The sequence below is a fragment of the Squalius cephalus genome, assembly GCF_949319135.1.
Source record: "Squalius cephalus genome assembly, chromosome: 6".
Classification (NCBI taxonomy): Eukaryota; Metazoa; Chordata; class Actinopteri; order Cypriniformes; family Leuciscidae; genus Squalius; species Squalius cephalus.
Genome location: NC_137127.1, coordinates 28760037 through 28773066, shown reverse-complemented (window position 1 = coordinate 28773066; position 13030 = coordinate 28760037). Strand labels below are relative to the sequence as shown.

Here is a 13030-nt window from a genome sequence, read left to right as displayed (position 1 = left end):
ACCATGAGGTTATCCTGCAGCAAAAGAAGATGATGGTCGAGAAGAATTTTGTCCGTGCGTGGTCGTCCGTGGTCACTCGACTTAAACAGAATGCAAACTTGTCATTTGATTTGAAGCATAATCACACCAACTTAACTGTTGCTTGACTCATTTTAAAGTATTAACCACTCTTGCTACTTTATTTTTCTCATTCACCAATGTTTCTACATCAATCAAATGTCAGAAACTTATGCAATCCACTCAATGAACGAAATGTATACACGCAATGTATTATAACGTTAACGTTACAATCTCTACCGATAGTAACAATTATATACTATTTTAAGGTTTTTCCTGTATCAAAATGAGTTGAAGGTGGTAAAATCCTGCTTGGAAAATAGGTATCTGAACTTGGGCTGTCACGATTATTAAATTTGGTAGACGAGGAGTTTTACCGCGACGCGCTGTTTGAATGCTGAATGGATCAAATGATTGACAGCTGCAACGGAGGGAAGAGGAGATTGCGCAAACTTTAATTTAACGATGTAAAATTTCTTCTGTCCCTCACAAGAAGATATGAAATGGCTTTACACCACTTAAATCATTATATTAGAATTTGTGAATGATTGAGTAACAATATTTCTGATTATTTATCGCGACAGGCCTAATCTGAGCCTGTCTGAGTTTTGAGGACAGCCGGATCGGGAACGCCATTTGACGGAGGCGGGAGGCGGTCGCCTTGTAATTCTCAATGCAGGAAAAACCCAAATAAATAATGTAATTAAAAGTCCACAAATTATCTAACGTTACTGACGTTACTTAAGTAGCCTATCTATTAATGGCTATCCATCATTACTAGGCCTAACAGTTAACGTTATAGCTAACATTAACTGTACACTTGAAATATCAGATGACTCTGACCAAAATAAAACAGATATTCAACCAAACACATGCATGAATGCATTGAATTCTACTTTAATATTATAGAAATGTATATTAACGGCGATAAAACTTAATGAAAACTTATTTTAGGATTACTCACCAATACTGTGGATCCGCAACGGTCTTCATACAGCAAAACAAGATGGCGGCCGAACAGAAAATTCTCGACCCAAGCTTGATGACGTCAGTAGTCACGTGGTTTGGACGTGGACGTAAAATTGTAATTTGATTTAAAGCAATTAGTTTAAATTACACCCAAAATTTTTTTTTACTTCAAGACAACTAAACTCAATTACATTAGACCAACGACAAGCCAGAAAAGTGAATGTATTGAGTCAGATCAAGTATAAAAAGTTCTTTAAACTAATGACAAGCCGTATGCACTTTTTAGAGTGTACAGTAATAACACAATGCTTCAAAAATGGGTATTTGTAAGAGTATATCAATTTACTGGACACTACAAACAACAAACTATAAAGGACTATTATGTAACAATCAAACTCAGACCTACACTTCTACAGGGATACTACAGCCATGCATACCCTTTACAAATAATAATTATAATAATAATAATAATAATAATAATAATAATAATAACTAAAAGACAAGAAGTTCAGGCTAGAGACTGAGAATGTGAGACAAATGTTAGTTAACCCCTTAACTGTCTGTCACCCCCTTTTTGAGAATAGTCGTGAAAATGCACTTGTGAATGGTTTTAATTCAAGAATGCTTTGGAATATAGACCTACATTTGGTCTTGTTTTAAAGAAGACACTCAGCAGATTATTGCACTTCAAATAATGAAAGTATAAAAAAAATTATGTAAGTTTAAATATACTGTAAACCAAATATACTGTACTAAATATTTGTATTTTATATAAATAAATATTTTGCAAAATAATGTTTACTCTAGAATTACTAAAAAATCAAATCCATACAGGTGCTGGTCATAAAATTAGAATATCATCAAAAAGTTGATTTATTTCAGTAATTCCGTTAAAAAAGTGAAACTTGTATATTATATAGACTCATTACATGCAAAGTGAGATATCTCAAGCCTTTATTTGTTATAATTTTGATGATTATAGCTTACAGTTTATGAAAACCACAAAATCAAAATCTCAGAAAATTAGAATATTACATGAAATCACACAGTAATTACACAGTAATCCCATGGTCATTGAACCAGGTTTTGGTGATTTTGGCAGTGTGGGCAGGTGCAAATCCTGCTGGAAAATGAAGGAAGCATGAAGTGCTCTAAAAATGTCCTGGTCGACGCCTGTGTCGACTCTGGATTTAATAAAGCACAGTGGACCATTGTCCTCTTTTCTGATGAGAGCAAATTTTGCATCTCATTTGGAAACCAAGGTCCCAGAGTCTGGAGGAAGAATGGAGAGGCACACAATCCAAGATGCTTGAAGTCCAGTGTGAAGTTTTCACAGTCTGTGTTGGTTTGGGGAGCCATGTCATCGGCTGGTGTTGGTCCACTGTGCTGTCCACTCAACGCAGCTGTCTACCAGGACATATCCAGAGCACTTCATGCTTCCTTCAGCAGACAAGCTTTATGGAGATGCTGACTTCATTTTCCAGCAGGAATTGCACCTGCCCACACTGCCAAAATAACCAAAACCTGGTTCAATGACCATGGGATTACTGTGTAATTACTGTGTGATTTCATGTAATATTCTAATTTTCTGAGATTTTGATTTTGTGGTTTTCACAAGCTGTAAGCCATAATCATCAAAATTATAACAAATAAAGGCTTGAGATATCTCACTTTGCATGTAGGCTAATGAGTCTATATAATATACAAGTTTCACTTTTTTAACGGAATTACTGAAATAAATCAACTTTTTGATGATATTCTAATTTTATGACCAGCACCTGTATTTCTATCCAAGTTGTGTTCCAAATTCGAAGTTGATATCACAAAAATTGCACAAAAAAGTTCCAATGAGATTTTGTTAATAGCCACCGGGTGTCACCCACATCCCATTGTTTTTTTTTTTTTTTTTTTTTTTTTTTTTTCCTGTAACAAATTTACGGAAGCCCTGAACCGCAACGTAAAAAAAAAAAAAAAAAAAAGTATGTGTAAAAAAAAACAATTATGCAAAAAAAAAAAAAAAAAGCTATCATTTCGAGATTAAAGTCGAAATGTTTCGAGATTAAAGTCGAAATGTTTCGAGATTAAAGTCGAAATGTTTAGAGAATAAAGTCTTCCGTAGAAGTTGTGTGTGTGTGCTTGCCGTTATTTCACACGTGTGCGTGCGTGTGTGTGTGTGTAAATACATGCGCTTGTGAAGTCGAACTGCCGTCTATAATAGTACGTTCTATATACATTTTAAGTGCATCATTCTGTATCCAATCATTTGACCGGATCCCGTGATTTCCTCAAATATAATAACCACTGGTGGTTGAGGAAAGATTCCCTGAAATGATTGTAAAGCGCTTTTAAGTGTAGGCCTACAGTAGACATATGAAAGCGCTATATAAATGCCTCATTCATGCATTCATTCATTCATTCATAAAGCTGGATATCTTGATCCAGTCTGACAGTATATTTTATAACGTCCTATAGCCTAATGTCATGTTGGTAGACCTGTAGAATATCCCTTTGTTGAAAGCCCAGATAAAAGTAAAAAGCTATTATTTTGTGTAGATCCAGTTTACACACACACACACACGCATGAATGCCTGTGCGGCAATGTGAAATAACGGCAAGCACACACACAACTTCTACGGAAGACTTTATTCTCGAAACATTTCGACTTTAATCTTGAAACATTTCGACTTTAATCTCGAAATTATAGCTTTTTTTTTTTTTTTACATAATTTTTTTTTTTTTTACATACTTTTTTTTTTTTTTTTTTTACATAACTTTTTTTTTTTTTTTACAGATTTTTTTTGTTTTTTACGTTGCGGTTCAGGGCTTCCGTACAAATTAATACATTTCTGTTCAAATATCACTTCTATCACAAAATATGGAACCTTGAGACTCAGACCTTTCTTTTCAGAAAGGTCTGAGTCTCAAGGTTCCATATTTTGTATGGCATGTGTTTTGTCAAGATTAGAAAAGGTTTTGATTATAAAGTAGTTAAAATACATTTTGTAATATGAAACTTGACACCGCCCACTACACTTCTGTCAGTACCCAAGAATTTAGAGTACCGTTTCCATGGTAACGCAATGTCATCCAATTTCAAAACAGTTTTCACAGGATGAACTTTGTGTTCATAAGCTTTCGAATGACTGATTCCTAATTTATGATGATTACTAAAATATGTGATATGAAAAAAAGTAAAAAAAAAAGTTAAGGACAGATCTCATTGCAAACTTGTCAAAATAAGTAGGATGATGAGAGAACCAAATATAACAAAAAATCCCAAACGTCCACACGTAATAACCTAGAATACTGTCTAACATTTGATGGCTGCTCTGTTAAGTCTTCGTCGTCGGTTAGGAACCTGGGTGTGCTCTTGATACTAATCTTTCATTTGAAAGTCACGTGTCTAGTATCTGTAAAAACGCATTTTTCCATCTTAAAAATATATCTAAATTACGCCATATGCTCTCATTGACAAATGCGGAACAATTAGTTCATGCGTTCATGACCTCAAGGCTAGATTATTGTAATGCTCTACTGGGTGGTTGTCCTGCACGTTTAATAAACAAACTACAGCTAGTTCAAAATGCAGCAGCTCGAGTTCTTACCAGAACCAGGAAGTATGACCATATTAGCCCGGTTCTGTCAACACTGCATTGGCTCCCTATTAAACATCGTATACATTTTAAAATATTGCTGATTACTTACAAAACACTAAATGGTTTAGCTCCGCAGTACTTGAGCGAGCTCTTAACGCATTATAGTCCTTCACGTCTATTGCGATCTCAAAATTCCGGCCAGTTAATAATACCTAGAATATCAAAATCGACTGCTGGCGGTAGTTCCTTTTCCTATTTAGCGCCAAAACTTTGGAACAGTCTTCCTACCATTGTCCGGGAAGCAGACACAAAGCCAGATTAAAGACGCATCTCTTTGACCTAGCATACACATAACACATTATAGACTTCTTTAATTCAATGATTAGGCTACATAGATTAGATCAGCCGGAACTGGGAACACTTCCCATAAATCCTGATGTACTCGTTACATCATAAGAAGAATGGCATCTACGCTAATTTTAGTGTCTTTGTTTATCCCGAGGTTTTCCCGCAGCCTGCCGGATCCAGGCCGTATCCAGATCTGATGAAGGACCTGCGCCTGGACAGCCCGGTCTCACCCCAAAACGTCACATACTGACGCGTCTTGACCAAACGGCAATATACGACGAAAAGGGTACCCCTAAAACGTCCATATGAGACGAAGACATAAGCGCACCAGCAGCGCCTCTTAGCGGTACCCTAACGCATACCTAAACCTACCCATAACCCGAATAGTCACATACGGACGTTTTAGGGGTACCCTTTTCGTCGTATATTGCCGTTTGGTCAAGACGCGTCAGTATGTGACGTTTGGGGGTGAGACTGTGTTGGCCTGGACCCGATGTCATAGTGGGGTGCTAAAGTGTCAACTAGTCTCTCCCTATGGAGGATCCCTTTACCACTCTACAGATAAAGCGTTTTCGGGAAATTCGTTTCACGTACCTACCCTGAAGAAACAAAATAAAATTCTGTATCAAAATTTTATAAGGCACCATTACCTTGTTTAGGCTTGGTTTGTAGGGAACTCCAAACCTGTGCACATATATTCAAACGCACATAACTATAGAACCAATTCTTAATGCGCATGTGAACGCCATCAGTGCTTCTCACAGGTTCGCGTTTAAAGTCTGTGTAGAGAGAATGGTGTCGTCTTATAGCGGCCCCTAATTTAATAACAAATGATCGTTGCGACGGAAGCGAATCAATGAACAATAACTTTAGCTCGATTAAAGAATCACTATAAAGCCAAAACAATCTCTGTTACCATAAATTATACGTTTATCTCTGTAAAGTTGCTTTGAAACAATCTACATTGTTAAAAGCGACTTGACTTGACTTGACTTATATTTATATTTGCATCTGATTAACCCTTTAAACCCGAAGTGTCCCGCCGGTGGAAAAAAAATTCAAATTACTAAGCAACCAATGAATGGAACAACACAAAATACTCCCAACAAGTGCTGAGTTATCACTCTAAAACGAAATGTACCCCCCGCTGGCGCCACCTAGCTGCGAAATAAATAATCATAATATTTTTCAAAAATATTACATTGATCAACTTAAAATAGGTGTCATTTGAAAGCTTAAGAGTCTGAAATTTACAATGAATGTAGCCAATTTGATAAACTCCTAAGTAGTGCTGAGTTATTTGCTGATAAATAGAAAAATAAAATTCATAATTTATAAACTACTTTTTTGTACTACATTCAGCAATATGTCAAATACATCATACAGCTCAGATAGTCCTGTGTCATATGTCATTTGAAAGGTCTCAATACAGCAAGCATAATTGTTTCAGGCTTTTTACTAAACTTGAGCGAGGTTTTTGTAAAAGAAGCCCTTCAAGAGACCCATGTGTAAACCATATATGGATGCTGAATTTTAGACACATTTCCGCTCGTAACTTCAGGAAACATGCTCCGATTGTGGAAAATGACACATCATTATTTACAGCAGATGCTTACAATTAAGATGAGTCCAAACTCAACATAATCCATTACTCAGAACTAAAGATATTCCTCATGGAGTTCTAACACAAAAAAATCCACAGACTCACGTAGCCAAGCAAGGTAGCTTAGACTTGGCCTTTTTACTCGTATCTTCATAAAAAATACATTGATCATGAAAAATGGCACAACGTTATTTACAGCAGGAGCTCACGATTAAAAAGAGCCTAAACTCAATATATTCCATCAATCAGATCTAAAGATATTCCTCATGGCGTTCTAACTTTTCAGTCTCTCCCATTCACTTTCAATGGCCCATTGAAACAATGGCCCTCAATGGCCGAGTGGAACACCACAAGTGTAACTCTGTGCCATTTTGTCCAAAATAAAAGTTTTTCAAAACAAAATTTCTGGTGAAAAATTAAAGTAGACTAGTGTGATCAACAGTGCCAATTTTCTTCAGATTTTATTTAATATTTTAAATATTCAAAAATAATGTTTTTTTTACTCAAAAAATGAGATGCCTACTCTCAAATAAATGAGGCCTACGATTAATCAGATGCAAATAGAAATATAAAACCAGTCCTAATCGAAAGAGAACAAGTTGACAAAAAGATTGAATCCAATATTGGGTGATAATACAACATAACAAGTGATTTATAAGCTATTTTTTGTAGGCCAGTCATTTTTGACCGGGAAGACCACAAGTGTGACAATGTGCCATTTTATACAAAATAAAAGTTTTTCAAAACAAAATTCCTGGTGAAAAATTAAAGTAGACTAGTGTGATCAACAGTGCCAATTGTCTTCAGATTTTATTTAATATTTCCAAAATTATTCAAAAATAATGTTTTTTTTTTCTCAAAAAATTTGATCCCTACTGTCAAATAAATGAGGCCTACGATTAATCAGATGCAAATAGAAATATAAAACCAGTCCTAATTGAAAGAGAACAAGTTGACAAAAAGATTGAATCCATTATTGGGTGAAAATATACTATAATGAAAGATTTATAAGCTATTTTTTATAGAACGGTTATTTTTGACCGAGAAGATCCCGGGGGTTATAGGGTTTTGAACACCACACAAGGATTAAAGAAGGTAGGTCCTGTTTTTGAAGTTTAGAAACTTTATGAACACCCACAGCACATATTGACATTATGTATGACTCAGCATTCAAATATATTAACCACACCCTCTTACATTTCCCCTTGCAAATTCATTTCCACAGAGAACAATCTTGGCTATTTAAACATGGTGCAATGCTCACCTGATATTTGGAGAGCTCACTGTCCTAACAAGAGAATGAATGTTTTATTAATTGTTACAGTACTTTGCATTGGCAGACTTTGTCCTGCTGTATTTGGGGTTAATTTAGGCATCTGCATCCTGCAAGGTGACCCTCAGCCACCTGCCCTCTTAAAGGATGGAGACTTTGTTATTGGAGGGGTTTTCTCTATTCATGACTATCTGAGGACAGAGAAGCACCTCTATACTAGATGGCCACAACCACTAGAGTGCAGTGGGAGGTTAGCATATATAGTATGGAATATCACTCTTAATATAACATGTTGATATTGAAATTGTTCAAATTATAATTCTATATCAATAAAATATTAATTAGTTCATATATTCATAAAAATATTATCTGATGTTTATAATCATGTGATAAAGTTATGAGAATTCATATGTGTAACTGTTTTCATGTAAAAGTATATTTATTTTTCTATTGTATTTTTATTTATTTATTGTGTTTATCTCAACAGCGTGGGTTATAGAGAGATGCGCTTTGTTCGTGCCTTTGAGTTCGCCATCAATGAGATCAACAACAGCTCCGATCTCTTGCCAGGCATAACTTTAGGGTATCATATATATGACTCTTGTGCTTCTGTGCCAATGGCAATCAAAGTAGCCTTTCAGCTTGCCAACGGACTAGATCTCATATTTAACGACACTGATTCCTGTGTAAAATCTGCAGCTGTTACAGCAGTAGTCGCAGAATCTGGCTCCACGCCGTCTATAAGCATTTCAAGACTTCTCGGTCCATTTGGAATTCCACAGGTGCGGGTTCAATATGATTACTTCATGTCATTTTAAAAATAAATGCAAATGTAGTTCAGATATAGATCTTTTACTGCATCTATACAAAGAACGACCAATAGAATGTATGTACTTGATTTTTTGTTCGGTTGCTTACTTTTTCACTTTCCCTTAACGGTAAACTAGGTAAGTCATTACGCAACATGCGCGTGTCTCAGTGACAAGCGGCAGTATCCTACTTTCTTCAGGACCATCCCCAGTGATCACCATCAAGCGGCCGCACTGGCACGGATGGTCAATCACTTCGGATGGACGTGGATCGGGGCTGTGCGCAGTGATTCAGACTATGGGAACAATGGCATGGCATCATTCCTGAAAGCTGCGGAGGAGGAGGGAATCTGTGTGGAGTATTCTGAGGCCTACTACAGGACCCAGCCACGCAGTAAACTGAAAAGAGTCGCCGATGTCATTCGCAGATCAACGGCTCGTGTAATAGTTGCCTTCCTGGCCTCAGGTGACATGAGAATCCTCTTAGAAGAGCTGAGTCAGCAGCCTCCTCCTCTGATGCAGTGGATTGGCAGTGAGGCGTGGGTTACAGACCCAGAAATGCTGCGGTTTAATTTGTGTATCGGTGCTGTAGGCTTTGGAATCCCGCGATCTGTTATCCCGGGATTTCGTAACTTTTTACTTGACCTGTCTCCAGAGCAGGCGCTGAAATTTCCCCTGCTGACAGAATTCTGGGAAAACTCATTTAGCTGTAGTCTAAAACGGCAGACAGGTTATTCTACTGGTATGCCAGCATGTGATGGCACAGAGGACCTGCACGCATTACAGAACCCGTACACAGACACGTCCCAGTTGAGGATCACTAACATGGTGTACAAAGCCACATATGCTATAGCTCATGCCCTACATGGCATTGTATGTAAGGAAAAGCATTGTGACAAAAACATAAAAGCTGAGCCCCAGCAGGTACGTTTTCAAATAAAAAAATCTAACTGATTTTAAATGAGAGAAAGAAAAACAACAACAATATATATATATATATATATATATATATATATATATATATATATATATATACAGGTGCTGGTCATATAATTAGAATATCATCAAAAAGTTGATTTATTTCAGTAATTCCGTTAAAAAAGTTAAACTTGTATATTATATAGACTCATTACATGCAAAGTGAGATATCTCAAGCCTTTATTTGTTATAATTTTGATGATTATGGCTTACAGCTTGTGAAAACCACAAAATCAAAATCTCAGAAAATTTGAATATTACATGAAATCACACAGTAATTACACAGTAATCCCATGGTCATTGAACCATGTTTTGGTTATTTTGGCAGTGTGGGCAGGTGCAAATCCTGCTGGAAAATGAAGGAAGCATGAAGTGCTCTGAAAATGTCCTGGTAGACGGCTGCGTTGACTCTGGATTTAATAAAGCACAGTGGACCAAAGTCCTCTTTTCTGATGAGAGCAAATTTTGCATCTCAATCCAAGATGCTTGAAGTCCAGTGTGAAGTTTCCACAGTCTGTGTTGGTTTGGGGAGCCATGTCATCGGCTTGTGTTGGTCCACTGTGCTGTCCACTCAACGCAGCCGTCTACCAGGACATTTCCAGAGCACTTCATGCTTCCTTCAGCACACAAGCTTTATGGAGATGCTTCCTTCATTTTCCAGCAGGATTTGCACCTGCCCACACTGCCAAAATAACCAAAACCTGGTTCAATGACCATGGGATTACTGTGTAATTACTGTGTGATTTCATGTAATATTCAAATTTTCTGAGATTTTGATTTTGTGGTTTTCACAAGCTGTAAGCCATAATCATCAAAATTATAACAAATAAAGGCTTGAGATATCTCACTTTGCATGTAATGAGTCTATATAATATACAAGTTTCACTTTTTTAATGGAATTACTGAAATAAATCAACTTTTTGATGATATTCTAATTATATGACCAGCACCTGTATAAATAAATATATATATATATATATATATATATATATATATATATATATACTGTATATATTCAGAATCTTACCCAGTATTTCTGCATTGATAATTTAACGAATTATATTTCAATCAACACAATGTCATAAATACATCTGAATTTTGAATGTCCACCCTGCAGGTTTTTGATCAGCTCAAGCGAGTTAACTTCATCAAAAATAATTATTCTGTTTCATTTGACACCAATGGAGACCCTGTGGCCACTTATGAACTTGTGAATTGGCAGCTTCAGGGAGACGGTTCAATTGATTTTGTTTCAGTTGGTCATTATGATGCATCACAGCCTAAAGGACAAGAATTCAGTTTGAGCACAGCTATCATTTGGAACGATGGCAGGGAAATGGTATACATTGTTTTGTTCTGTTCATGTGTAAGTTAACTGTGAATATCTGTGAATATCTGTGAGTGCTGTGTTCTTGTCTCCTGCAGGTGCCTGTGTCTGTGTGCAGTGAGAGCTGTCCTCCAGGCACTAGGAAGGCTGTGCAAAAAGGAAGACCTGTCTGCTGTTATGACTGCATTGACTGTGCTGAAGGAGCAATCAGCAATGAGACAGGTACTTTTGTTTAGGCTTATTCTGCTAAATAAAGAATCCATTTTCTTTGCATCTTGTATGCCCCCAAAAGAAAATATCTTGCTTTTCTGTTCAAGGCCGGTCATTCTAACCCACAGTAAATTATGGTATTCTCTATCATCTTTTGTGTGTGTGTCCATCGCATTGCCAACACATCTGTGTGTAATTTAACTATTAATTCATTTTCCAGATTCTGTAGATTGTTATCCATGCCCTCCAGAGTTCTGGCCCAACAATGAGAATGACAAGTGCCTTCCTAAACCAGTGGAGTTTCTGTCTTGGGATGAGATCCTCGGTATCATCCTCACTGTTTTTTCTATGGCCGGGGCTTTACTGGCTTTGAGCATGGCTTTAGTGTTTTATAAAAACAGGACATCTCCAATAGTAAAAGCCAACAACTCAGAGCTGAGCTTTCTGCTGCTCTTCTCATTGGCTCTGTGTTTCCTCTGTTCACTTACTTTCATTGGTCGGCCCACTGAATGGTCCTGTATGTTGCGTCACACAGCGTTCGGGATCATTTTCGTCCTCTGTATCTCTTGTGTTCTGGGGAAAACAATAGTGGTGTTAATGGCCTTCAGGGCTACACTTCCAGGAAGTAATGTAATGAAATGGTTTGGGCCTCATCAACAGAGACTCAGTGTTTTTGGTTTCACTCTTGCACAGATCCTTATATGTGTGCTTTGGTTAACAATATCTCCACCTTTTCCTTACAACAATATGCAACACTACAAAGAAAAGATTATTTTAGAATGCAGTTTAGGATCAGCTATTGGTTTCTGGGCTGTACTGGGTTATATTGGCCTCCTAGCTTTCCTTTGCTTTATTTTAGCTTTTCTGGCCCGAAAGCTGCCTGATAACTTTAATGAGGCTAAATTCATCACATTCAGTATGCTCATATTCTGTGCTGTTTGGATTACATTTGTTCCAGCTTATGTCAGCTCTCCAGGGAAATTTACTGTAGCTGTGGAAATATTTGCAATTTTAGCTTCTAGCTTTGGTCTGATTCTCTGTATTTTTGCCCCTAAGTGTTTCATTATAATTTTTAGACCAGAGCAGAATACCAAAAAAAATTTAATGGGTAAAGTACCATCAAAGGCCCTCTGAGACACACACAACTCTCGTGCCAACTGTTTAATATAAGATATGATACATTCTGTGATTTTAATGCGTAAGCTTTGACATCAACTGACATCACTGTTCCACATGTTTGTGCTATGATTGTTACAAAAACAGTTTAGAACAGCAAACTTATCAAAATGAATTTCAAGATAAATTTGCATTGATAAAGTTTTATAATTACACTTGTTGTCTGAACAGATGTATAATCTTGTGTACTTGATTCAGCATGTTTCTGAGTTATGCAATATACAGATATACAAATAAAAAGTATTTTATAAAACATTGTGTAACCCAGACTAATTCAGTATTATAAAATATATTTTTGTAAATTAATGGGGTTCACAAAAACGTAAATAATTAAAGATTGGAGATGTCAACAAACCCTTTTCGTTGAATAAATTATGTGGGAAAAATAATTTGTAATATTTAGGGTTATTGGTTCAGCCAATCAGAATACTGTTGATATGATCCGCCCACTGAGCAGATGCGCGAGACCGGAGAGTGGAGAAGTCTGAGAGAAATTCGTCTAGTTTAGTCATAAAGAAAATTGAGAAATAATTGAGTAAAACTATAAAAATAGTCTTTACATCTCTTCAGGATTGTTAAAAGAGGAAGATATTGAGTGGATTCTGTAGTTGTTTTACTCCTGTGCCGATCGATGGGTTAATTACATCGTCGTATTGCTGGAAAGTGAATATCTGGATGTGGTGA

The 13030-nt window shown here is 36.5% G+C and overlaps 1 protein-coding gene across 1 annotated transcript; it reads left to right on the top strand.

Moving 5' to 3' along the window:
* Positions 1-7872: 7872 nt before the first annotated feature.
* Positions 7873-12304, top strand: LOC307160660 (extracellular calcium-sensing receptor-like; the record flags this gene model as incomplete). Its single annotated transcript, XM_079874853.1, has 6 exons — positions 7873-8096; positions 8334-8628; positions 8794-9579; positions 10751-10972; positions 11059-11182; positions 11391-12304. 6 exons carry the CDS (start codon positions 7873-7875, stop codon positions 12302-12304), a joined length of 2565 nt encoding a protein of 854 aa, XP_079730979.1.
* Between the last annotated feature and the right edge of the window lie 726 nt (positions 12305-13030).